We start from the raw sequence: 25538 nt of genomic DNA, 5'->3' as shown, positions 1-25538 counted from the left end.
TGTGTCCAAACAGTCCGTTGAGAGCCGAACAGAAGAAACAAAAAAGTCAGAGAGATAAACAAGCATTATTTCGAACCAGAATGAGGGCGGTGATAGACTCGTTAGCCCATCGGTTCTCTTCTAGGAGATGTCCTATGACGATGCAAGCGCAGAGGAGCGCGAAGAACACGGTGAGAGCGATAATGGTGGTCGTGTTGAGGAACGACGACGATTCTCGTAGTGGATGATGTTGCTGTATCTGAGCTCTAATGGCTTCGAGGATAGCCATTTCCGCGATTCTGTAGCTGAGCTTCGCATTCGAGATTCAAGAGTTTTTTTTTTTTTTTTTTTTGTAGGAGAGTTATTGTATGGTTTGGTTTCATGGTCGCTTCTACAATTTAAAAAGGCCAGCAAATGGAGGGAAGAATGGTAGTTGAACACTAACACTGCTCTCATATGTTACACACCTCTTTCCACGTGTTGCCACGTATGCATTTTCTGTGGAATGTTTTCTGGTAATTACGGGATTACCCCATCTAGTTGGTGATGTGGCAATCCACGATTGGTGGGACTTGCCACAGCTGTGGGGAAGAGAATTTGGTGTGGCTGTTAGTTGGGATTTTGAAGAAGATTTTAATTAAATAAATCAGAAATAACCGAAAACATATCAACAGAAACATGTACGCAAGATCTTGTTTCTCTCATTCTGGAGAGAAGTGAAGGCTCTTCATGTTGTTTACCTTTTCAGTTGTTTTGGTTTACCCGAGTTGGCTTTTAAGTGCGACCACGTGTAAGAAAATGGGATGTTATATTCAAGATTGAATTTTGAACCAAACAAATTACGAAAATATTGCAAAAGTTTCATCAACTATCGTCTTCTTTACAAATACAATCTCAGAAACTGAAGAGCCTAACATGAATACTTAGTCCAAAATCAGCTACAAGTTCCTCTGGCAAACCTATGTGATCGCCGCTACCTCCTGGTTCTTGATTTGCTCAAAAAAATCATTGTCCATCGCCGGAAAATTACAAAGAATCTGGAAATAACAAGACATATCAGTTCAGATAGAGATGCCCAAATAATAAATAAATAAATAATACTTCAGCATTAAATTTTGTCACCAACATCTCCAACACGGCAAAACAGTATGCGTGTTCATTGATACTCAGTGTTGAAATGACTACAAAAACACACCTGTGTGAGGTGGCTATAGAACAGTCATTGATATGGCAGCAGAACGAAGCTTCTTGGCATCTTCGACCCACGTGGACTGTGGGGCCGTTGCTGCGGCAACGATTGCCTATATCATAGAAAAACGAAAAAAAAAAAAAAAATTAAAAAAGCATATGACTAAGAATTTAAAATCGATCTTGGTGTAAGAGCCAATATCGCAAAAGCGAGGGAACCACTAAAGCTCGTAATGAACAAACCCTTCCGCCATTAACGGCTGCGACAAGTCCTACACGTTGTTGATCATTCCCAAATTCGTAGTAGTAGTACGTCCTGAAAACATATCAACCATAAAAAAAAATTAATAATAATTAATAAATTGATAATGCAAAGCATATGGAAGATCGCGAAACTGAGACAACTCAGTACAATAGCACCGACTTGGACATGAAGTTACCTAAAACTTTCTTCTTCCTTTATTTTGAATGTTCGCGCAGAGTATAGAGTCGCTCCAACTAGCACGTCGGAATTAAGCACAAGTATATCAGAAATTGGTCAGGATAAACAAAATACTCATAAAATAAAGTTCAGCCTTCAAATACCCGGAACAAAGAGTTTTGCAGCTTGTTTCAGGGACCCCAAATCTGTTATGTCTTTGGCCTGCTCAATGAGTGAATACAAACTAAGTCCCGAGAGAACTAGGTTGGAATTTTAATGGAATAACACTATCGCCAGAATATTCAACTGTTACAAACCTCTAAAAATGTGATCTTGAGCTGATTGGTTGGACGAATGATAACACTCACAACTTCTGATCTGTTTCATTGAATAAAGCAGAATATAACTAACACAAAGATTGATTGTGTGGTGTGCCAAAACATTTCTTACACAAGAAGCAAAATAAAAAGCATTGAGGTTAGAATTTAGATAGCAATTAAAATAGAAGAAACATTTTTAATTTTTTTTTATAAAAGGAAATCCTTCATTAACTGAACTGATATTTCAACACCAAGTTCTGAAACTCGGGAGGAACAGACTCCTCCTGGAAAACGCGACCTAACAAAGAACTTGACGCTCTAGCATTGAAAATACATGAAACATTTAGGAAACTAAAATAAATCAAATCAACATGAGCTTTGAAACATCCTATATCCTCTTGATGGAACAATTTGTATTATAATATATATATATATATATATATACATATATATACATAATATATATATATATATATATATATATATATATATATAATCATAACAAAGTTTGCATACCCATCAGAAGAAGCAAACCGAGCAGCGTAAGTCTTTGGCTTTACTTTATCTCCATAGAGAGACAACCCAGCTTCGTAATCCTACAAATAGTGATCACAAAATAAATAAATATGACTAAATTTGCACTTACGCCCCTAAAATCACTATTACTAATACGATACATTACCTATTAACAGAGACCAGAACAACTTCTTGAAATCTAATCGGAAACTGAGATAGGAACATAATTTTTTTTAGGATTAGCTTAATTAATCACCTCAGGTTCCGCAATGTCCTGGAATTGAGGAGGGATCCGTATGGAAAATCCATCGCCGAAGAACTGAAACCACGACTTGGTGTTGACAACGCTTAACGGCGAGGGATTCGATGGCGGTGGTTTCGTCGGAGGCGAGGATTCTTCTCCGGCAACTGAAGGCTCAGTCGAGAGCTGTGGTGTGGCTATGGAGATGAGAAAGAGCGAGGTAGTTTTGAGAACCAGGTTTCTCCTTGACTTGGGGATGAAGGAAGGGGATTTAGGAATGGGTGGGTTGGGGTTAGGGTTGGGTGAGTGAGGAAAGAGAGAAAGAAGAACTGCCATCAGAGCGAGGGAGTGAAGAGGATGATCTCTTTTCGTTCATGGCTGCTCTAGATTCTCCTTTTTTTTCTTTTTTCTTCTGATAATGTTTGGATTTTGTCCCTTGTTTTTCTGGGTTGTTCACTCAGAGTGAAGTGGACAAACTTACAAAGAAACGACGGTTTCGAAAATTGTCGTATTTTTATAAACGACATGTCGTTTTTATTACAAAGAAACGACAAATTCGGAAATTTAATGTCGTATTCTATAAACGACATGTCGTTTTTCTGTTCACTCGGTGGTCAAACTTACAAAGAAACGACGGATTCGGAAATTTACTGTCGTATTCCTGTAAACGGCATGTCGTTTTTCTGGGCTGTACACACTAGTAAAGTGGACAAACGACGTTTTTGGAAATTTAATGTCGTATTCAGGTAAATGACATGTCGTTTTCTGTAAACGCGTGCCTGCCTTGTCTGATGCTGGAATTTGTTAGGCTTTCGTGCCCTTCTATGTTTTGTTATCATAAGCCCCTCCTTCCATGTTTCGTTATTATTCATTCATAACTCACACATATATAATTAGAAATTAAATTTGATTAAAAAAAAAAAAATTAAAATAGAGCGCACACAAATCCACCACTTAAAGATTGGGACAACCATCTCCAATTCTGTTTACCGGTAAACTAACAAATGAACTCTAGTAATGGGGAATTGGACAAGAGTATTACATTAAATGGACTACAGAAATGTTGTTAATCTTCCTTTTTTTTTTAAGAATCTTGAACAAATTACTTGTTTAAGTATTTGTTATAACTAATCAATCATTTATCTTTTTTTAAAAATCTAGCTCAAGTTTTATTTTACTAAAAAAATAGTCCATCAAGCCGAAGTTAATTAATTTAATTAACACTATTTTCTTAATAAAAAAAACTTGAACAATTTTTTTAATTAATAAAATTTGGACTATTTTTAAAAAAAAGAGCGGATTATTGAACTAATGGTCTAATTATCCCTTACTTAAACGCTCTTATCCTGTCATGAATTTTAGAACAATATCATCACAAAAATATAACGATATCATGGAGAGATTTTTAAAGGGGCCTGATTGATTAAAGTTGGAGTTCACAAGCTCGATTTATGTTTTTCTAGAAAATACTGTATACTAGGTAATTTAATCATTATACCTTCAATATTGAAAAAAGTGATAAGAGTTTAAATTAAAAAATAGAGATATTTTTGTTAATCTAAATTCATTTAGTGATACGCCCATCCCATTCACAAATTATTATATTTCACCGTTTGAAAACCACCAAAAATTTAGTTAACCTCTTTGATGATCTATGTCTTGACCTCAAGCAAAATACTCTTACTGATTATCTTTTGCACGATGGTCAATAAAATGAAATTAGTATCGGGAATTGCCTAAGCAAAATTGAAGAATTTTGTCTTTCAAAGTAATGAGCAAAATATTGCCGTTGGGAAAGAAGTGAGGAAGACACTAGCTTTACATGGACTAAAACGTTATCCACAAACCAAAAGGAAATCTAATCGGACAAAACCAAATCCAAACCACCCAAAATAACACGAAAACATAACAGCAAAATAAATAAATAAAATAAAAATATACAAAACCAAAAAATAAAAAAATCACAGTCAATCTCTCTGATGATTCGCCATTGATCTCTCACTCTCATTCTCTCCAATGGACACCATTCTTTCCTCTCAATCCCTATTCCCTCTCTCAAACCACAAGTCTTCTTCTTCTTCTTCTTCTTCTCCATCGCTCTCACTATCCAACAATTCTCAGTACTCTCTACACAGACCCACCGTCAAGAGATCACAGCCATGTTGCTCTCTCTCCCTGAAACCGCCGTCTCCGACGATCACCAAGCAATGGGTCTTCCAGGCGCAGCAAGGCTTGGCAGCGTTGGCTCTGTCGGTGGCTCTGACGTTCTCTCCGGCGGCGATGGCGTCGGAGTTCGACGTCCTCAACGACGGTCCGCCGAAGGAGTCCCACGTGGTGGACGACGCCGGGGTTCTCAGCCGCGTCACCAAGTCGGACGTGAAGAGACTTCTCACCGATTTGGAGGAGAGAAAGAACTTCCACATTGACTTCATCACCGTCAGAAAGCTCACCGTAAGACCATCTTTTTTTTTTTCACTTCCCCTTCTTTTTTATTTTTATTTTTTTTTATTTATATTGTTTTTTCGTTTTCTTCAACGTCACGCAAGTGTGAAGAGAAAACTTTTAGAAAACTTTAGGGGAGCCGAGTTTCTTTTTCGAGCGAAAGAGAGAAAAATTGTACACAAAACTCTGGATTTTGATTATAGTGAAATCTGCAGCAGCAGCTAAGTGGACGTAACTCTGGCATTGAGAGAGCGAACTACTATAAATCTGCGTGTGTTATTTGTTCTTTGTTTGTTTGTTTGATTATTTTCTAATTAGGTTGGATTTGGGGTTCAAATCCTAACAAAAACTTGTTTTTTTTTTTTTAATTAAAGAGCAAAGCGGACGCTTTTGAGTACGCGGACCAAGTTTTGGAGCGGTGGTACCCGACTCTCGAGGAAGGGGACAACAAGGGGATCGTGGTTTTGGTGACTAGTCAGAAAGAAGGCGCCATTACCGGCGGTCCTTCCTTCATCAAGGCCGTCGGAGAGTCCATCCTCGACGCTACCGTCTCCGAGAATCTCCCCGGTAAATCCCCACACTTTTATCTATTTTTATTCAAACATGTCAAGGTTTTCCCCGGCAGTTCTAGCTCCCATAATCTTAAAGTACGACTTGTTGGGCTCTGATAACATGTGAAGTAATTCACTTTTAACAATTTTGAAACGCAATCCGAGATTCGATCGGGGCCAAAAGAGCCACGTTTTCGGAGCCTCGTTTTAAGATCATATAATAGCCAATTCATGTTTTTATGGGTTGGTTTTTTTAGTATTGGCGACGGAGGAGAAGTACAACGAGGCAGTTTACAGCAGCGCGAAGCGCCTCGCGGCTGTGATCGACGGGCTTCCGGACCCGGGCGGGCCCACATTCAAGGAAAACAAAAGGGAGTCCAACTACAAGAGCAGAGAAGAGACAGAAGAGAAGCGAGGACAGTTCTCGCTCGTCGTTGGAGGTTTGTTGGTCATCGCCTTTGTGGTGCCGATGGCACAATACTACGCTTACATCGCAAAGAAGTGAGGATTTCGGGTTCCGAATATTGTATCTCTCTCTGTCTCTCTCTCTCTCTGTATCTAGATCTTTTCTTTTTCCTTCTCTGTAAAGAAAACTCCTCGAAGATGTTATACGAGATGATCTTATTAATTTATTAATTAATTTTCATATCTGAGAGCAATTCTTTAGATTTTGTTGCAGATTTCAGTTTCAGTTTTCGCAGTTTATAAAACCAAGTCCTTTGAAAGTATAGTATCAATATATGAAAGACATACATCCGAAGTTATAAATACTATATAAAGTTCTAGTGAATAATTTGGCATCTTTAGGATTCGATTAGCTTTAGATGGAACGGCGGGTCAGAAAATTTCCCGGTGAGAATCTGCGATGCGATGATCTGACTTGCTGCCTCGGTGTAATGCGCTCCGTCCCAATTGATGTAATCGAAGCTTTGGGTACACCCTTCTGCTGTGACCGAAGTCCCGTTCAAGATCTTCGTTTGTCCGCACGAAATTTGAGGATCGTGGTTCAGAGGAGGACCTCCGTATCCGCAGCAAGCCATGATGGCCTGTTTGAACCCTGCAGATTTCCAAAAGACAACATAGCATGAGAAGAAAAAGAAGAAGAAGAAAAAAAAAACTAGGTACTATATATGATCCAAATGAAAGCTGACCGTATCGCGAATAGTTTGCGATGAGATTGGCTTTAACGGCGTACATATCGACGTATGAGAAGTACGCGTTGGGATGTTGAGCCTGCAAGTTTTTTATGAGAGAGTAAAGCTGATCGTTGAACATCCTCGCAGCTTGGTTGTGCAAGCTCACACATCCCATCTCGTCGAGCTTTGATGGGTCGTTCCCGAATCTGTGGAAAGTCATTGCCAAGCATCCGATTGGATCCGTGTTGTGTATCCAAAAGTTTCTAGCCCCATTGTCATACAGTCTCTGAGATGAAGAAGAAGAAGAATAGCCGGTGATATAAGTTCGAGGCGTGAAAGACAAATTTTAATGGAATTGTTGTTGGTAATGGAAACCGACGTTTATTCCTGCTTCGAACTCTGCCAAAATCACCGGAATATATTCGATTATCTGATCAAAGGTTTTGGAGTGAAATGCGCCGATGAGGTCGTTGTGGCCAATATCAACCATGTAAAGACCGTTGGTGAAGTCGTTTTCCTTTGGAAGGTAAGCCAAATTCGTATCTTAAAAACAAAAAAACAGACAAATAAAAGAACTGTTTAGGATTATAGCCGGCTTAATACGTAGGACATTTTGTTAAACTGTTTAGGATTAGCCATGTAAAGAGTATTGTGTCATAATTTATCAAAGATAGATAAAAAAAAAAAAAAAAGGACTTTCATCCTTCTGTATGGGGTAGTAGTGTATATGTGTGTTCACGTTCAGCAAAAAAATTCATTTTATATGACTATATAGGAGAAATTACATAGACACAAAATTTCCTATAAATATTTGGTATTTTAAATTTAAATCATCCTTGAAATGCATCACGAGATAAACCTACTAGATATATAATAAAAAAAAATCTTCTTGAGATCATACTTATTACCTACTAGATAAACCTATATTAATTTGTTTTAGAATGATGAGAGCATGACAAGAATTGCATAGGCGGTAACTAGTTTGATATAATGGTAATTTCACACATACGTCGACGGAGAAATCTTGGGTTTGAACTCCTTGGGTTACAAAAATGCATGCTCCCTTAAAATTTATCTTAAATTATGATAATTTTGGTCGATAGTGTTAGGTCAATAGTGTCCGGCCAATAGTGTACTTCTAAAAAAAAATAAGAAACGAGGTAAATTCCATCTAATTTCCACTATAAAAGGGTGGGAATTATTCGTTCATAGGTGTGACTTGTGAGCCTAAAGTTAAATCATTACTAAGTGCGCTGGACCTATTTATAAAGATCTCACGTAAAAAAAAAAAAAAAGCAGCTTAAATTTTTTTATAAGCTACTTAGAATGGTATCACTATTTTAAGGGGCATGCTATGCTAATAGTTACAAGTCATAAAGATGAAAAAAATGAATTTTTTGCTCCAAAAAAACAAACCCACCTTTCGATAGTAATTCGATAACCCGAGACTTGAACCGGAGAAACTGGGACACTTGAACTCTAAACGGAAACGGGCTGGCGATGGGAAGCGTTGGCGGGATAATGGTGGAACCCCCGGCCGCAAAGTTGCATCCTTTTTGAAAACTCGGCGCGCCAACCGAGTCGAGATAGGGATTCAAGAAAGGGAGGCCAATTGCTTCCACTAAATTATATGTCATTATACACAACAAATTATATTTTTATTACTAAACAATGAAGGAAAAGAAAAACAAGTACGTATATGGGCTAAAAAAAAATTACTTAGAAAATCGAGGACGATTCGTCCGTCAGAATATCTCCCGGTGGAAGAGTTGAAATAATTTTGTCCGTACGGAGGGTTGAGGGTTTGGTATACTGCGGAGGATATGAGGCTTCCGGTGTCGGAACTCGAGCCACCGAAGTTGAAAGCTGCGGAGATAGAGATGTTGATGCGATCGGCGGCGATCGTAGATTCGGCGATCGGCGAAATTGATGCGAAGATGGCCAGAAGTGGGAGGAGAATATTGGTGGCCATGATTATCAAAAGTTACTGCAAAGGAATTATGTAATCGAAATTCTTTTTGAGGTTAATGATAACGGCCAAACAACTGTTAATTAGCTGCTTAGATGCATATTGTAGTTGTGATTAGACGGCTGGGAATGCGATCTTGACTCGTTAAGTTTTCCTAATTAAAAGCCGGACGTAGAAATATCTTTTTCATTATTACATGGGTAGTTATGTTATGTTAGGGTTGAGTTGTGTTGCTTGACATTGTGGGTCCCACGAGGTTTGGCTGTTGAGATTTAATAACATGTCAATCAGTATCTACGCACCATTATATTGATCCAGATCATATACAATAATTAATTTACCGAGTGATCACCAGGCACGAGTCGGTTGGATTTCGTTTTGTAACCTAAAAAATAAAAAAAAATAAAAAAAATAAAAAAACTGAAAAACTACTTGACTTAGCTCCAAGTGTTCAGGCACGAGTCGGTTGGATTTGTAACCTAAAAAACATAAAAACAGAAAAACTACTAGACTTAGCTCCAAGTGTTGGAACACAAATAAAAATGGCATTATTTATCTCTAATTTTATGTTCCAAGTGTTGGAACACAAGTGGTAATAAATTTTCATGTTTCTCTTAAAAATATCTCATATTTACATACAAATTTTAGATAAAAAAGAAGAAAATAAATTTGAAATAGGACATAAATGTCAACATTGCCCATTTCTCCAAAATGAGTTTAGAATATGAATTTTCCGGAACTTTTTCTTTTGCACAATTAAATTATATGTAAACGAGATAAAGTGTTTGTTTAAAGCTCAAAGATGGCTATAAACCCCATATATTTGAGCATAAGTTGAGGCTTAATGAAATTTGTGCTAAAATCTCCCAAAAATAATATAATTTAATAAATAGCAAAAAAAATAACACATTTACTCGAATTATGTAAGTAATACGTGATTTCAAACGTGAACTATTTAGTTACGTAATTTATCATTTATTACCATTAAAAAAATGATTTTTTTTTATATTTTCTTAAATCCTCTGGGCCGATCATGCCCTTATTTAGAGAAGGCCCCAACTAATTCAAGAGATAACGTCACATATAGAAATCATTTAATAAAACAAGAGATGGTTCACATACAACGGTGGTCTAATTGATTGTTGAAAGCTCTATGTACACTTTGGCTACCGTTTCTTTTAGGAAATTACCTGCTCTCTCGATCAGACCTCTCTTGCAAAGCACGTCCATATCACCCGCCAAACAACGAGCCAAATGAATCAAACAAACCCTCCTTGGGAATCCTGTGTGAAGATATTGGATTATAATACTAATCTGTTCTCTTCTTTAAAATCTTTAAAATATCTTTAAAATGAGCCAATTGATATCAACTGTTGATTTGAATGTCAACATTTTATGTCAATTGTTGCTATTTTAAAGATTTTTTTTATTATTATTGTTCCCTCCCTGATTTTAGTTCTATTTTTGTGGCTTTCAGGGCTGGAAGAGGTATATTCCAGAAGAGAAGGTTGTGGATCATAACATGTACCGACAAAAGTTCGCAATCTATTTATACCGATACGGGGCGGTGAAGTTAGCGACATATGTTGGATCGAACATGGAGATGGATGACAATTAGGAACAATTTTGTCTTTATGTCTTTTTCTTTTGGTTTGTTCACGTACTCTTTATCTTTTTTCACGCTTGACATTACATTTCATGATATCCTTTAAACTTGAATTTTAGACAACCTTTTGAATGAATTTTATGGACAGCAATGTCAACAGTTGATGTCTACTGTTGACATTGATGTCAACAGTTGACATCAATGTCAACAATAGACATCAAGTGTAGACAAAAGAAGAACTCACAGTCTGAACAAAAGAGTAATGAATTCAAAAAGAGTCATACACTATAAAGAACTAAGAACTCACAGTTTAAACAAAAGTGTAATGAATTCAAAAAGCGTCATACATTAAAAAAGTGTGGAATTAAAGAAAAGAAGTTTGAAATGCATAAACTAGTCCGAAATCAACAAAAAAGTAAAAAAAAATTATCCGTGGACAATCGAGTAGCACTACTGCATGTTTGACGATTGTGGCCAAGTACTCCACAACGCGCACACTTGCGCCACCTAACTTCCTACCCTTGAGAGGGTATTCTTCTCTTTTTTGGCCTACCGGTGGCACGCGCTGTGTGTTCTAGCGGACCAACTATGATATTTTCTACCTCTGGGGGAATATCCCGACCAGGTTCAACCCAAGTATCACTGTACTTGAATAATAAATAAATATCTGCCATCACTGCGTACAAAAAAACGAGAAACAAAGGCATAGTTAGTAAATGTTGACTTCAGATATCAACAATAGACGTTAATTGTTGACGTCTAATGTCAACAGTTTTCTTCCAATGTCAACAGTTGACGTCAACAATTGACTTCAATGTCAACAGTTGATGGCAATTATAGACCATCTCAACAACAAATTCACACAATTTCAGGTTTAATCGGTGTGCAATTCCACAATTTCAAATGCACACATACCACAATTCATCCTAAGATACCATAATGCACACATATCACAATTTCAAATGCACATATTCCACAATCAAAATTCAATTCCACAATCAAAATGCAATTCACATTCCACAACTTTGAGCAATTTCTCATATGTATTTGACGTCTAATGTCATTGGTGAGGGCGGCTTATTTGCAACAATTTCTCATATGCAATTGTTGACGTCTAATGTCAACAGTTGCCTTTCAATGTCAACAATGTCAACAGCACGACGTCAATTGTTGGCGCTAATGTCAACAGTTGCCTTCCAATGTCAATAATTGATGTCAATTGTTAACATTAGATGTCAACAGTTGACGTCAATTGTTGACATCTAAAACTGATGAACTTCGATGACATTACTATCAACGAAGTTCATCGGTTGTTGACATCAGATGTCAACAGTTGCGTCAACAGTTGACATCTGATGTCAACAATTGATGAACTTCGCCTAAAAACAAAGTCTCATTTTTTTTTGCCAATCTCAAACATACCCATAATAAACATACCCAAAAATCAAGGAAAAGTTTGAAAAAAAAAAAAAAACTAACCTTGGGCGAGGATCGGAGCTACGTGCTTGGTCGGAGCTACGTTCTTCGTCGTGACCGGATCTATGAGCTTTGGTCGTGCTTCCTTGAGCGTGTCGGAGCTCAAATCCAAGGGTTTGGGTCAGCTCAACTTTGGTAAGGATTGAGTGAGCTCAAATCTAGGGTTTTGGTTCTCTTTTGGTTTTGAGGTTTTTTTTTTTTTTTTTTTCTTAGCTGTAGAGAGAATGACGAGAGAGAGATGAGATGAACAAGTTATATTAAATGATAAATGAACAAATGATATTAAATGAGGTTATTAATTATAGATATAATAAAATGGTATTAAATGATGTTATTAATTAGTTTGGAGAGGTAGGTGTGAGATTGAAAGAAAATTTCAAGTGAAGGGTAAAATTGGTTTTTCACAATGAGCCAACTTGTATTTTTGGCCAAAATTATGTTTTTGTGGATTATTGGAAAAAGTTAGTGTGAAAGTGGTAGTTTGAGCAATTTCTCAAAAAATAAAGATAAAAAATCTTCCAAGGATGTTTTACTCTCTCGGACCACGAGACTAGTAATTGATGGAAATTTTTTGTTTTAAATAAAATTCTCACGATCAAGTAGTAGAAGTGCATAAAATATAAAATATCGATCCCACGATGAATTAGCTCTAATTTTCGGATTCTATGCTCATGTCTTCCAAGAATCGGATTTCTCTATAGTATGTTGTGTCTGTAAAATCTTTTCGCTAAGCCCGTGAATAGCATGATGTTATACTTATACGAGATGATCTTCTTTGTTAATTTGACGAGCTGAAATTTCGCTAAATATAAAGGATATGCTACAACTAAATCTGTTCATATCCGAAAGAAATTTTGAGATATTCACTTCAATCGCAGATTTATAAATCTGCTTGCAAATTTGTCATACAACATCAACCTTATTAATAAAAAGAATCAGACTTCTCTGGTGAAAAATCTCTAGAACTTGAGCTTCATAAGGAAAGGCATTTTCTCCGAGAAAGGCGGATCGGAGAATTTCCCGGTGAGAATCTGCGACGACACAAACTGGTTCGCGGCCTCGGTGTAGTGAATCCCGTCCCAGCTGACGTAATCCGAGCTGTCGCTACAACCCGAGGCAGTGACCGAAGTCCCGTTCAAGACCTTGGTTTGACCGCACGAGACTCGGAAATCATAGTTCAGAGGCGGGCCGCCGAATCCGCAGCAGGCCATGATCGGCTGCTCGAAGCCGTACCGGGAATAGTTTGCGATGAGGTTTGATTTGATCGCGAAGATGTCGATGTACGTGAAGTTTGCGTCCGAGGATTGGCCTTGAAGTTTTTTTATCAAGGCGTGGAGTTGGAGATTGAAGAGCTTAGCGGCCCGGTTGTGATTCGCTACGCAGCCGATCTCGTCGAGCTTCGATGGGTCGGTACCAAATTTCAGGACGTTTTGCGTTAGACATCCGACCGGGCCCGTGTTGTGTATCCAGAAGTTCCTCGCCCCGTTGTCGTAGAGTTTCTGGGAGGGAAAAATTACAAGAATAGTGTTTTTTAAACTTTAAAGTTTAAAAAAAAGTGGTTGTTTTGAATCGTCTAAAAATTGATGTTTTTTAAACTCTGAAAAGTTATTTAGGATTTTTTTTTAAATGAAATTGTGTGTTATATAGAATCTAAAAGGATCTAAATTAGTGAACAACTTTTTTAAAAAAATATGTAAAGATCAAAAAACATAGGGATAGTTATAAAATTGTGATCTTCGAAAAAAAATTGACCAAAATCTATTAATAGCTTCAAATTTCAAAATTATGACTATTTAGTGACGAACTTGTCAATAAATAACTGATTTATTGATAAATTTGGACATATTATTGAAATTAGCAGCAATTAATAAACTTTGGTCAAACAAATTTAAATTCTCATAGTTTTATAATTATACCATAAAGTAAAAGATAAAAAGATATTTTTAAACCAAAAATTTAAACACGTTATTTTTGCGATTTATTTCAATATAGTACTACCACATGCAATTTTTACATTATAATAAGAAGAAGAAGAAGAAGATTTGATCAATATGGTGTTATGTTGGTGTAAAAACGGACCTTTATCCCGTTTTCGAACTCTGCCAAGATCAACGGTAAAGAAGCGATGATCTGATCGAAGGATTTGGAGTAAAATGCGCCGGCAATGTCATTCTGGCCGATGTCAAACATGTAGAGACCAGTGGCGAATGAGTCTTCAGTTGGAAGGTACTTGGCAAACTTTTTTCCTAGAGATAGACCAAAAGCAAAAGATAAATACATAAATGAAAAAAAAAAAAAAAAATTCTTTCCTACTTTCTTTTCAAACATGATACTCTAAATCCTTGTTTATCTTGTTATAATAATATCTGTTTACGGTGTCATTCACAAGACGAGCATAATCGTTTGAAAATTAAAAAGAAAACATTTATGGAGTATTCGAAAGTATGAGATATATGTTTAAACCCTTAAATATTTTTGAAGTTACCAACCTTTAGCTAGCAACTCCAAAACCCGGGCCTTAAAGCGAAGAAATTGAGAGACTTGAACTCCGAACGAAAACGGGCAGAACGAGGTGGGAGTTGCCGGTTGAATGGTGGACCCCGCGGCCGCAAAGTTGCATCCCTTTCGGAAAATCGGAGCGCCAATCGAGTCGAGATAGGCATTCAAGAAAGGGAGGTCCATTGCATCCACTGCACCATCACACACACAACAACAACCAAAATCCTTAGAAAACATTACCCCAAAATTAAAATAAAAACCCTAAAAGCATAAAAAAAAAATAAAAAAAAAATACTTAGAAAATCAACAATAAGTCTGCCGTCGGAATATCTCCCGGTCGGAGCGTGGAAGTGGTTCTGTCCATATGGAGGGTTAATGCTCTCAATTCCGGCGGAGACAACGTCTCCGGTGTCGGAATTCGAGTCTCCGAAGTTGAAAGCCGCCGGAATGTTGAAAGTCACAGATTCAGCGATTGAAATCAATGCTAAGATGTTGAGTAGTGGGAAGAGAATGTTATTAATGGCCATGATCACCAAACTAGCACAGGTAATGTTTGTTGGGGTTTCAATGTTCAAACAATTGCTTTATTTATTCATCATTGAAATCTTGATGAACCAGCAACTATGTCTAGGACTAGGGACTAGTAGTAGAATATAATCCCAAGAAATCTCTGATGATAACTTAGTCTGTCTTTGTAGGACCCGCGAGGTTTTGGCTCTTATCAGACTTTGCTTTCAGTTTTGCTAAAAAAAATAGTCTATATGGTGTACGTACAAAACACATGCAATCACAAGTTTGGTAAAAATAAAAAAATAAAAAAATTTAAATTACTGACTGAGGAGATCAACTACGAGACGACCATCGCAGAACCTTCCGTTGGGAGACTTGAAGTGTATTTGGCCATTAGGCGCGTCCAAGTGCAAGCCGAGGCCGGCGATGAGCTCGCCGGTGTCGGAATTCGAGTCGCCGAAATTGAAAGCGACGGGGTAATTGAACACTTGAGAATTCACCACACAATGTAAATAAAAAATCAAGAGTAAGAAAGGATTCATTGTCTCATTTGGTTTTGGGACACACAAACTGAACGGATAGTAGTATCTTGTAGTTCACGTGTTTGATCTTATGATGGATAATAAAGTTATGTTCCACCACCAACCAAGAGTCTCAAAATATGACAATTGTGTGACTTGTCCTAACAAATAATAATAATAATAATAATAATGTATTATTACATGTATTGGGTACAGTGAGAGGTTGCTTTGGAATGTAGGAAGGGACCAAAAGAAAAGTTATGACCGTTTTTTCCAATAATTTATCATGTGATTGAGTTGAGGGCCATGAAAATTATCTGATTTAATTTGTATGGGCTATGACTCATTTGGCTGAGAAAGATTAGATTATAGGGATTATGATTCCATTGGTATTTTATCTTGGTGGGGCAAATTTGTAATATCTACGGGGAAACTTGTTGGTGGAATGAAAAATAAAAGTCACGCATATTATGAAGCAATCTTTGGCTACTGACAAGCAAGAAATAGAGTAAAAATTTTCCTTGCAGGGACTCGGGTGGAAATCCTTGCACGCTCAGAAACAGAAGTTGTATTTGAAAGCGATATAATCTATAGACCCCATGCTACATGTCGTTTTAAGGATTTACCAATTGAGGAAATGAATGAAGAGAGCAATGTATAAATCAAATATACCTATGATTACTCATTGGATGAATTTGATTTAAAAAGGCAAACATTGTTTTTTTTTATATATTTTTTATTTTAGAAGGGTTTTTATTTATTTATATAAATAAATAAGAAGGATTTAGCTACCTTTTTATTATTTTCTTAACATCATTATACTATTATATATTACATGAATTTGTTTTTAAATTAAAATTAGCTTACCGGCTCGCAGTATATTAAATTAACTAATAAACAAAATAAATAAGAAGAGTTATTTATTTATTTATGAGATTTGTAACTGACTAAGCCTATTCAAACTTAAGAATTTCATTTTGTCATATGTTTCCGATTTTTTTTATTTCTAGCCATTATGCTTATGTGACACATTTTTTATACCATTTTTATCTTTATTAATAAGCTAATATAATTTATTTTCGAAATTAATAAAATTTAATTTATTATTCAAAATCCCTAATTATTAGGAATCTCAGATATCTCACAAACACACACTTTTTCTCTCTCTATTTTCACGTTCACTCTTTCTCTCTCTCTCTCTCTCACACATTTTTTAGCTATGGATAAAGGTTAAAAACATTAAAAAAAAAACGCAGTTAATAGTCGTTAATAACTAATAATATGTTTCTGCGTCAACTAATACTCGGTAATAACTGTTAATAGGTTTCTGATAGAAACCTATTAACAGTTATTATCGACTATTAACTGCGATACTGTTTTTTTTTTTCAACAATCGTTGTGGCTAAAAATGTAACGAAGAGAGAGAGAGAGAGAGAGAGAGAGAGAGAGAGAGAGAGAGAGAGAGAGGTGTAGATAAATTATTTTGATTTAATTTATTTTTGGCAAAAAAATTAGGGGAAAAAATAAGGGTAATTGGGTCTTATTACATCATAAATTGGTTAATTATCAAATATTCCTAAAACATTGGCTATTTCACAATTTTAAGTTTTAAAAAGGCTAGTACGCTAGAGCGCCCTTTATTTATTTATTATTTTTTTAATAATAAATAAGAAGGATTTTGCTACCTTTTTTTAAATGCAATTCTAGGAATAAATATAAGATACAAATTTTTTAGTGTAATTTGTTTTCCTTTCTTTTAATCATTCGATGTCACTTGATATTATTACTTATTGGATTAATAAGATGCAAGAGACAGCACAAAATGACACATTTTTCCTCTTATTTCTTTTACATAGAAATTCTGAAAAGATAATTTTAAGTGATAAACTAGTAATATAGTTAGGATTTAAATTTTCAAACGAATTGATCCTATGCCTACTAACAAGATTAGTATTACTTCGTTATTAGTTCATAACATATGTTGAAGTCCTGAGATTCATCTGAGTAACTCATGACTTTCTTAAAGAAGATAAATGATATATCATGTGAGATTTTTTTAATACACTCTCTGTAAGTTCAAGATTGAATAACTAGAATGTGAAGCATATATTGATGAAACATAAACATGATTGTCCCATTTTTGGAGCGATAAACAATTATTTCTCTTTCTAAATTTTTATGAAAATCAATTCACTTTCTGATGTAAAATTACTGTTAAATGAAGACTACATGTCTATGAGAAACGGAAGCCTATCATCCCTACTGCCAATTTTACTATATTATAAAAAAACGACAGCAATTATCATCATAATAAAACAATATATTCTTAAATGACATATGAAATTTAAAAACGACAACAGTTATCATCATAGTAAAACGACATATTCTCAAACGACAAATGACATTTAAAAACGACAGAAGTTATATTCTTAAACAACACATGACATTTGAAAAACGACAGAAATTATCATCATAGTAAAACGATATATTCTCAAACGACATATGACATTTAAAAAAACGACAGCAATTATCATCATAGTAAAACGACATATGACATTTAAAAACGACAGAAGTTATCATCATAGTAAAACGATATATTCTCAAACGACATATGACATTTAAAAAAACGACAGCAATTATCATCATAGTAAAACGACATATGACATTTAAAAACGACAGAAGTTATCATCATAGTAAAACGATATATTCTCAAACGACATTAAATCCAGCACTACCATACCCTCAACAATCGATCGATCATGGCGGACCAAGAGCTCAACCCGGCGAACCCTCCATGGCTGCACTTACTCTCAGCTTTCCTCGCCATGGAGTCCACCGACTCGCTCGTCGCGTTGGCTCTGTAACTCCCCTCGCGCTTCGACAGCGTTTCTTCTTCGCTCTCTACGTTTCGCTTCGGCTTCGCAAACCACTGATTCGTTTTTTTTCTTCTTCTGATAATGCTAGGGTTTGTGGTGAAGGTTCGCTGACGGAGAAAGTACAGAGGTTCATTTGGGACCATTGCATAACCGAATCTGTAAAGCATACCACGCCCTTCTATTTTCTCAAATGTTAATGTATATATCTCTATACATGAGCAAGGTTTTTTTTAGTTGATTCGGTATTTGTCAAACAGTAAGCTTAGTTTAGTTCAATGGTCGATGCAGACTGGAACATTTCACGAGCCTTATTTGAAGAAATTTCTTAAGAAGCTCATTGGTGAAGCTGAATCAAGCTCTTGCACTGTTTTAGAGGAAATTTACGAACGTTATGCTCATTACATGAGTTGTTTGAAGGTATAATTGTTTGAAATTCAGTTTTTTTTATTGTTGACTTTTAGATAATGGAGTTTTGATGATTTTGTGTTTAGGATGATTTTGTGGGAAAGAAAACTAGAAGCGTCAATAAATGTGTTTCATTTCTTTTTCCCGAAAGTAAGAGTACTGATTCATGAGAAGTCTGTGATTCGTTTTCTATATTCTTCTTTCTATTGTAGACGCTCATTTTTATTCTCATTGCTTTTGTTTTGAAGAATGTTCTGAACTCTTGAGCTGTCCAAAGTCCAGTAAACTAGTGATACCACTCCAGTGTTCTCTTAACATGCTCGAAGGAGATACCGGGTAAGATTTTTTAGATCGATTGTTTTTTTTTTCTTTTTTAATTTGACATTGAAGCCCCAATTTGTTATTTAGATTGTTGTATTTGACCGTGACGGAGATTTTTTTATATTGTCTCAGAGATTCTTTCTGTGACCCATTGCAACCTGTAACTGAATGACGTTGTCTAATCTTCATAAGAGCTAATTAGATGCTTTGTTTGTTCTGTTTAGGTGTTCAGTTTGGCCATCGAGTCTCTACTTATCAGAGTTCATACTTTCATTCCCAGAATTATTTTCTAATAAATCGTGTTTTGAGGTAGCACAGTGCAACATAGAATTTGTCTGCAATATTACCAAATATATTTTCCATCTATTTTCTTTATCATGTTTTCTTTAGCTATACTTTTAGGAAAATCTCATGTATCATATTTTATCTTTTCATACCTCGATTCCATTTCCTCTCATGTGTTTTAATTGGATTACTGATCGCAAACTAAAACAGGTTGGCTCAGGAGTGGGATTGGTTGGTATTTGTCTTGCCCATGTGAAAGCCTCTGAGGTATGCGCATTCTGTTTTGAAGTGTACTTGTATAAGATTTGTTGTGTCACAGTGACATGATCATTTGTCTAAACTCAAATGCAGATCGAGAGTTGTTGATTTAATAGGCAGAAAGTGGTGCATTGGGTTCTATTTTTGTTTATTTTTTGGTCAGGACTGTTTGTCTTAATCCTCTTTTTAATTTGCATCTTTCTTTATGTGTGTGTTTGATATAGGTGATATTAAGCGACGGTGACTTGTTAACTCTAGCAAACATGAGACTCAATTTGGAGTTGAATGGCTTGATTGTTGAAGTTGACAAGCATAAAACTACAGGAGACCCAAAAAATAAGGTGAGTTTAGGATCGCAAAGCGAAGAAATTAAGTGTCAAATTGTAGAGGTACGTGGCACGAAAAATCATAAATAATCTTATTCGATTGTCGATCTCAGGTGAAGTGTGTTAATCTTCCTTGGGAATCTGCAACCGAAGAACAACTTCGCAGCTTTAAGCCGGACATAATGTGAGTACACAATGGCGATTTAAAATCAGCTGAGGTTGATTTGTCTTCAAAATATCTTCATAACTTGTTTCTTTCTTTCTCATTTTACAGTTTGGGAGCAGATGTTATATACGATCCGCTATGCCTCCCACACCTCGTTCGAGTACTCCAAACTCTGTTAAACCACACGATATCTCATCCCGATAAGCTGAGCGGCGATTTCAGTGTTGCCGATCAAGATACCGGCAATGACAATGGAGACAGGTTTTTTGCTTCGAGATTCGGTTCAAGAAAAGGACCTGTGGCGATTTTAGCATCGGTTATTCGCAATGTCGACACGTTCAACAGCTTTCTTGCTCTGATAGACCAGGCTAGCCTTGCCGTCACAGACATAACTGAAACGGTCAAACCCACAAATCTGCTTCCTTATATGCATTCGTACAAAAGGTCGGACGTACGGCTATTCATTATCTCAAACCAATGAGATTTTTGTGTTTCCTTCGCTGTTTTTTTTTTTTTTTTTGGTATACTATTTCAGTCACTAAAACCTCAATGATAAATATATTTAAAAACGACCGTTGTATTTGAAGTGTCATTTATTAATATAGAATTATCATTATCTGTTCTGCGGAATGTCGAATTAATGTTCATTTTTCTTTGGGATTTGGTAGTGAATGGCTAAAGTCAACCCCTAATTTCAATTTTTTTTTCTTCTTCTTTAGAAGTGATCGCATCGTGCATATGTAATTGGAATAACATCTTTCATTGTTGCATGCGGATCCCATTTTATATATATTTTAAGCCGATATTTTAGCTTATTTGGCGACGACTTAATTCAGAATTTCACATACAGCCAAAACCAAAAACGTCAGCAAAATCAGGACATGACTAATTGTTTGCACGTGTATAATTTTATCATTTATTATTTATTTATGGTAGTTTGTTTAGTATCGATAATCGAAGTTTAGAATCGCTAGCTGACTTTAGGCTCTTTTAGTTCTCCGAAGCTACATCTATGTATTTTTTTAATCAACAATTTCAGAGACGCTCACCAAATTAAGAAAGAAAGAAAGGAAGGTAAAAGAGATCGCAGAGTCATTTGCTCTTCGAAGGTGACTGAGTGACAATACGATCAGATCATAGTTTGGTCGAAAATGGCGGAGAAAACGAGGGAAGAGGAAGGAGAAGTGGAGGTCATTCATGCCTGGTCTCCTCCGAGGTCACTCAGTACCTGTCTCATGTACTCTTTCGCTCAGGTCTCGCTTCCAACTTTCTTGATTTGCTCTCACAATCTGATGGCTTTACAACATTTAGGGATTCGTAAGATCTGTGCTTCTTTACGTAGGGTTTTGCATGTTCTTTTTCTTTTCGTGATTGAAAGTCTGTTTGCAAAAGTCTTAAAGCTCGAACAAGCTTATGAGCTCCTTGTTCCCTTTGAAAGAATATTCTAACAGTTCAGTATAAAATTCGGGTTTCTGTTTATTTTTTATTCAATTTTTATGAATTTCACTCACCCAGAGGGATGACATGGAAGTGCTCGACGAACCACTGTATGCGAATTTTCTTCGTGAGACGGGTCTTGATCGGCCTTATAGGGAAGAAGTACTGTCCAAACTGGTATGTGACTGAAAGTCACCATCTTTCTGTTTTTGTTCCCTAACCATAGATTAGGACTAAACAATTAGAATTCTATAAAGTTTTTTTTTTTTTTTTATTAAAAAAAAAACGATTTTATTGATAATGCTTATTGATACGTTGAACTCTTTATCCATGCTTGTCTCCAACATCTGTGTCTAACAGGAAGCTGATGGAAATAAGGTTATAAAGGAGGTCATTCATGCTCCGGGACAAAAAAAGTATAGATTTTGTAAGGTAAAGAAGAAAATGAAACATGGAAATTGGCGAATTCCATTATTTATCTCCGGTATTTAGTCATTTTAGTGTGATTTTGATTCTTTTTTTTTTTTTTTTTTTTTGCCCTTTTTGTTCGCAGCATATAGGAAAGCACTGGTTGCCTAGTTTATCGAGCGATTTACTGAAGAAAGGAAAGCACTTCATCTTGATAAGGAATCCACTTGATATTTTGGTTAGTCACTGCATACTCAATATATCTTATAACAAGCGTTGTAAAATTACCCATTTTATTGTGCTTACCTGATAATTTAGTATTCACATTGGATAGAGGTTCTCACTGACTTGTTGATTTAATAAATGCGGTCAGCCATCCTTTGAAAAGGTGGTTCCTCCGTCCTTTCTTGAGTTGGGTTTTGCCAATCTGGTCACCATTTATGGTGAGCTCTCAGCTCTGGGAAAACCGCCACCGGTAATCGATGCATCAGAACTTCGACAAAACCCGGAGGTATGACTGTTCTTTGAAATGTGAATTTCAAATGAAGAGTCTTCAACATTTAATTTGGATCTATTAAGGCTTGTTTGGTCATTTTATCTTCTTCAATGCAGGCTACATTGCGGGGCCTTTGTGAAGATCTGGACATTCCGTTTCAACCCACAATGCTCGAGTAAGTAATTTATAATTTGTAACTTTTTTTTTGTTAAATCTATCGAAGGATTGACGAGTGGTCTGCTCGTGGAAATGAGTTTATAACATAATTTGAGTTATTTTATTTTGCTCGCTACTCTTATCCTCGGTCATTGTCGTTTAGTCTGCTTAATGTCTAACACTTATAAGAATAGTTCTTGGTATTTATAATTAGTCACAGTGTAGTTCGTATCAGATATATATATCCTGTGCGTTCGCTATAATGTTTTTTTTTCCTGCCATTACCCTAAAGCTATTATGTTAACATTTCCTAAAATCTTTTTTTTTTTTTGGCTAATGATTGGTGTATTCACCAATGTGACGCAATATTTTGTTTTTCAGTAGACATCATTTTTTATCTCTTATAACTACTCTAGTAAGACGAAACGTTTATCACGTATAATTCCATATCTACACTTGTACAGATGGGAAGCTGGTCCAAAAGCAATAGATGGAATTTGGGCTCCTTGGTGGTATGAAAGCGTAAATAAATCAACCTGTTTCAAACCACCAAAAAAGTACCCCGCGGTATGTAGTTTCTCTTGTAATTCTTGTTCAGTTAAGCACTAATTCTGTCGAGTATTCTCGTGCTATCTATATTGTGGCTTGATAAGTGTTATTGACTGTCTTTGTTGAATAAGAAGAGAATCACTGTAATTAATGCTCTCCATTTCATCAGCCATTTCCAATGTCTCTGTACGAGATAGCGGAGCAAAGCTTACCTCTCTACAATTTGCTTCGGCGTTATTGCAAGCAAAAATCACACCTTCTGAAATCCCCATTACCTCCCCCAGATCTTCCAGTCCCTGCCAATGCGAAACTACTTGTTTGGGTAGGTGATGAGATCTTGCCGAGGGACAGTGCAAAGGTATGACTAGGTATGACTTAAGATGACTCGTTTTGTGATTAGAAGTTGAAACAAAGCTGTAAGATCTAATATCTGGCTGCGTAAAGGTTTCAGTGTTCGACTCTGTTGTACAAGGAGGAGATTCGGTTTGGGAAGGACTCCGAGTTTATAACAGGAAGATTTTTAAGCTTGAAGAGCATTTGGACAGGTCGGGTAAAACTGGAGCTTTAATACAAATTAATGCTTTACTGCTATGCTATGTGTAATGGTTTTTCTGGAGATATTTATTTCCTAAAATCGGATCTTTTAAACATTTATCCGGTATTATTAAATATTCTAGTGATTTTAACGTTCTTCACTGTCGAATGACATAGGAAGTTTTAAATTCCGACCAGTAGTAAATATTATTTACCATGATGTAATAATGCCCTGAATGGATTTTTTGTTTCAGGATGTTTGACTCAGCAAAGGCTTTGGCTTTCAGCAATGTGCCTACTCGTGAAGAGGTAAGAGAATAAGAGTTTCTATTTTTTACGTAAATTTACATTGGGCTTGTTGAAGAACTTTCTCCACAGTTCCTTGTAAGTTAGACAGCTTAATATGTGACAGTGAGTTAGTTAGATATAGGTGAGGATCAGTGATATCATATTTTATCAGACTGGTTTTTCTCATTCTGCTACACATTGTAAATGGCAGGTCAAAGAAGCCATCTTCAAAACTCTTATTCAAAATGGAATGTTTAATAACTCTCACATTCGTCTAAGTCTTACTCGTGGAAAGAAGGTATGTTGAAAGGTTATTTACACTGTTTTCCTAACCCTTTCTCAGGATTTTTCACCGTAATAGAACCACTCGGCTAACTTTACTACATTAACTATTTGGAATTAGGCAATGTATTTCTTATCAAAAGTGATGAACATCTGTGTGTCAGGTTACTTCCGGAATGAGCCCCGAGTTCAATCTCTACGGTTGCACATTAATCGGTAAATAGTGTTTTATTTTCCTTTTCTCTGATCTTGATTTGCAAATTTCCATCTCTTATTAAATCTATAATTTCCAAGTCCTCTTGTTGGTCTCTAGATGTTTTTCTTATTGTTATTGAAGGAAAGTAGGAAATCAAATTCGTTAAATCATGGAATGAAGGTTATTCTATATTCGTGTAATTTTTGTAAGATATTTAAAAAGAAGGATGATGTTTTATAAACATTAGTCTTGATTGTTATTGAAGAAAGTGGTGCGAGTTTAAAAGTGATTTTGTTTTTGTTATTTATTGAAAATTGGGATTTCAATTCTATGAATAGGCAACATCGTAAATGCATTGCCTTTCTATCTATCCTTATATCATTTTATATATATTATCAAACTATGCAGTGCTTCCAGAGTGGAAACCTCCTGTGTATGATAATACACGCGGCATAATGCTAGTTACCGCTACCACACGTCGTAATTCACCAAATGTGAGTATCGCTACACCCTATCGTTCAAATGCATGCTTTTTTTTTTCTTGAAAAAAAAAACTTATAAACCTTGTTCATGTCACATTGACTTCAATTTTTCCTGTCATTTTTCTATTACCAGAATCTGGATTCAAAGATTCATCACAATAACCTGCTGAATAATATTCTTGCAAAGGTATTATTATCTTCTTGATTGTATGCTACTAGGGCAAGGATGTGATTTTTCAAATTCAAATTCTAAATATCATTCTTATAAGTTACATGTGCCTGTAATATACTCTACCATGAAAACTTTAGTCCAACTCAGTCCACATGCGTTCAAAATCGTAAGAAAGTCAATATTCCTGAGCTCTTTGGTCTTACTTAGGTTGAGGGTAATAATGCACAAGCCGGTGATGCAATTATGCTCGACAAGGATGGTTATGTATCAGAAACAAACGCTACAAACATTGTAAGCTTATTACGCCGAGTCCTTTCGTCTAACATTTTATTAAACATCATGACACTGTATGGTTATTTTATCTGACTAGGTCGGTATATTGCTGCGTAAATTTATTTTCACCAACTCCGACTTTATTTAATTTTATTTTTTACAATGCAGTTTTTAGTGAAGAAGGGCCGCGTTTTGACACCTCATGCTGATTACTGTCTTCCCGGAATTACCCGAGCAACTGTACGTTCACGAA

General features: G+C 35.9%; 6 protein-coding genes across 6 annotated transcripts in view; 3 read left to right on the top strand and 3 right to left on the bottom strand.

The window, feature by feature from the left end:
- Window positions 1-771: 771 nt before the first annotated feature.
- On the bottom strand, window positions 772-3107 carry LOC149382199 (uncharacterized). The gene is made up of 8 exons (XM_089601807.1): window positions 2681-3107; window positions 2425-2504; window positions 1906-1966; window positions 1753-1810; window positions 1608-1665; window positions 1411-1483; window positions 1175-1280; window positions 772-1016 (listed from the first exon to the last, which is right to left on the bottom strand). Exons 1-7 carry the CDS (start codon window positions 2999-3001, stop codon window positions 1188-1190), a joined length of 744 nt encoding a protein of 247 aa, XP_089457933.1. The 5' UTR covers window positions 3002-3107; the 3' UTR covers window positions 772-1016; window positions 1175-1187.
- Window positions 3108-4584: 1477 nt separating this feature from the next.
- Window positions 4585-6298, top strand: LOC149382198 (UPF0603 protein At1g54780, chloroplastic-like). Its single transcript, XM_089601805.1, has 3 exons — window positions 4585-5116; window positions 5482-5674; window positions 5916-6298. Exons 1-3 carry the CDS (start codon window positions 4682-4684, stop codon window positions 6161-6163), a joined length of 876 nt encoding a protein of 291 aa, XP_089457931.1. The 5' UTR covers window positions 4585-4681; the 3' UTR covers window positions 6164-6298.
- Window positions 6299-6317: 19 nt separating this feature from the next.
- On the bottom strand, window positions 6318-8868 carry LOC149382197 (GDSL esterase/lipase At1g54790-like). The gene is made up of 5 exons (XM_089601799.1): window positions 8514-8868; window positions 8215-8415; window positions 7174-7337; window positions 6810-7080; window positions 6318-6715 (listed from the first exon to the last, which is right to left on the bottom strand). Exons 1-5 carry the CDS (start codon window positions 8764-8766, stop codon window positions 6462-6464), a joined length of 1143 nt encoding a protein of 380 aa, XP_089457925.1. The 5' UTR covers window positions 8767-8868; the 3' UTR covers window positions 6318-6461.
- Window positions 8869-12631: 3763 nt separating this feature from the next.
- LOC149382196 (GDSL esterase/lipase At1g54790-like) lies at window positions 12632-14983 on the bottom strand. The gene is made up of 4 exons (XM_089601800.1): window positions 14640-14983; window positions 14335-14535; window positions 13925-14091; window positions 12632-13344 (listed from the first exon to the last, which is right to left on the bottom strand). The coding sequence occupies exons 1-4, from the start codon at window positions 14869-14871 to the stop codon at window positions 12805-12807; spliced, it is 1140 nt and encodes a 379-aa protein (XP_089457926.1). The 5' UTR covers window positions 14872-14983; the 3' UTR covers window positions 12632-12804.
- A 3128-nt stretch (window positions 14984-18111) lies between these two features.
- Window positions 18112-21168, top strand: LOC149382195 (uncharacterized). Its single transcript, XM_089601797.1, has 10 exons — window positions 18112-18235; window positions 18340-18409; window positions 18540-18668; window positions 18743-18806; window positions 18905-18992; window positions 19202-19286; window positions 19473-19529; window positions 19745-19861; window positions 19960-20030; window positions 20121-21168. The coding sequence occupies exons 1-10, from the start codon at window positions 18135-18137 to the stop codon at window positions 20491-20493; spliced, it is 1155 nt and encodes a 384-aa protein (XP_089457923.1). The 5' UTR covers window positions 18112-18134; the 3' UTR covers window positions 20494-21168.
- The window catches only part of LOC149382194 (branched-chain-amino-acid aminotransferase-like protein 1), a 5451-nt gene continuing 961 nt past the window's right edge, over window positions 21049-25538 (top strand). Inside the window, exons 1-16 of the mRNA XM_089601787.1 lie at window positions 21049-21265; window positions 21528-21626; window positions 21810-21881; window positions 22003-22095; window positions 22231-22368; window positions 22470-22528; window positions 22974-23076; window positions 23228-23416; window positions 23503-23603; window positions 23847-23901; window positions 24092-24178; window positions 24327-24378; window positions 24767-24852; window positions 24974-25027; window positions 25220-25303; window positions 25454-25525. Of these exons, the coding sequence (XP_089457913.1) occupies window positions 21164-21265; window positions 21528-21626; window positions 21810-21881; window positions 22003-22095; window positions 22231-22368; window positions 22470-22528; window positions 22974-23076; window positions 23228-23416; window positions 23503-23603; window positions 23847-23901; window positions 24092-24178; window positions 24327-24378; window positions 24767-24852; window positions 24974-25027; window positions 25220-25303; window positions 25454-25525 (1446 nt within the window). The 5' untranslated portion in view covers window positions 21049-21163. The remainder of the gene's footprint in view (window positions 21266-21527; window positions 21627-21809; window positions 21882-22002; window positions 22096-22230; window positions 22369-22469; window positions 22529-22973; window positions 23077-23227; window positions 23417-23502; window positions 23604-23846; window positions 23902-24091; window positions 24179-24326; window positions 24379-24766; window positions 24853-24973; window positions 25028-25219; window positions 25304-25453; window positions 25526-25538) is intronic.

Source organism: Urtica dioica, chromosome 11 (genome assembly GCF_054948205.1).
Source record: "Urtica dioica subsp. dioica isolate 48M chromosome 11, U.dioica_male_clone48M_v1_H2, whole genome shotgun sequence".
NCBI lineage: Eukaryota > Viridiplantae > Streptophyta > Magnoliopsida > Rosales > Urticaceae > Urtica > Urtica dioica.
This window is presented reverse-complemented; position numbering and strand designations above follow the sequence as displayed.

Bases quoted from the DNA above. Each gene is read 5' to 3' on its own strand.
- LOC149382196 (XM_089601800.1), bottom strand. From the start codon at position 14,871: ATGGCCATTAATAACATTCTCTTCCCACTACTCAACATCTTAGCATTG. The intron at 14,536-14,639 runs GTATTTTTTTTT...GTGATGGTGCAG, and splicing joins ACTTATTGTTGATTTTCTAA to TGGATGCAATGGACCTCCCT. The intron at 14,092-14,334 runs GTTGGTAACTTC...GTCTATCTCTAG, and splicing joins TTTGGAGTTGCTAGCTAAAG to GAAAAAAGTTTGCCAAGTAC.
- LOC149382198 (XM_089601805.1), top strand. From the start codon at position 4,682: ATGGACACCATTCTTTCCTCTCAATCCCTATTCCCTCTCTCAAACCAC. The intron at 5,117-5,481 runs GTAAGACCATCT...TTTTAATTAAAG, and splicing joins TCACCGTCAGAAAGCTCACC to AGCAAAGCGGACGCTTTTGA. The intron at 5,675-5,915 runs GTAAATCCCCAC...TGGTTTTTTTAG, and splicing joins CGTCTCCGAGAATCTCCCCG to TATTGGCGACGGAGGAGAAG.
- LOC149382197 (XM_089601799.1), bottom strand. From the start codon at position 8,766: ATGGCCACCAATATTCTCCTCCCACTTCTGGCCATCTTCGCATCAATT. The intron at 7,081-7,173 runs GTCGGTTTCCAT...TCTTCATCTCAG, and splicing joins AGTTCGAAGCAGGAATAAAC to AGACTGTATGACAATGGGGC. The intron at 6,716-6,809 runs GTCAGCTTTCAT...GGAAATCTGCAG, and splicing joins CGCAAACTATTCGCGATACG to GGTTCAAACAGGCCATCATG.
- LOC149382199 (XM_089601807.1), bottom strand. From the start codon at position 3,001: ATGGCAGTTCTTCTTTCTCTCTTTCCTCACTCACCCAACCCTAACCCC. The intron at 1,967-2,424 runs GTATGCAAACTT...TCAATGAAACAG, and splicing joins CGGTTTGCTTCTTCTGATGG to ATCAGAAGTTGTGAGTGTTA. The intron at 1,281-1,410 runs GTTTGTTCATTA...TCTATGATATAG, and splicing joins CAGCCGTTAATGGCGGAAGG to GCAATCGTTGCCGCAGCAAC.
- LOC149382195 (XM_089601797.1), top strand. From the start codon at position 18,135: ATGGCGGACCAAGAGCTCAACCCGGCGAACCCTCCATGGCTGCACTTA. The intron at 18,410-18,539 runs GTAAAGCATACC...TGGTCGATGCAG, and splicing joins ACCATTGCATAACCGAATCT to ACTGGAACATTTCACGAGCC. The intron at 18,993-19,201 runs GTAAGATTTTTT...TGTTCTGTTTAG, and splicing joins ATGCTCGAAGGAGATACCGG to GTGTTCAGTTTGGCCATCGA.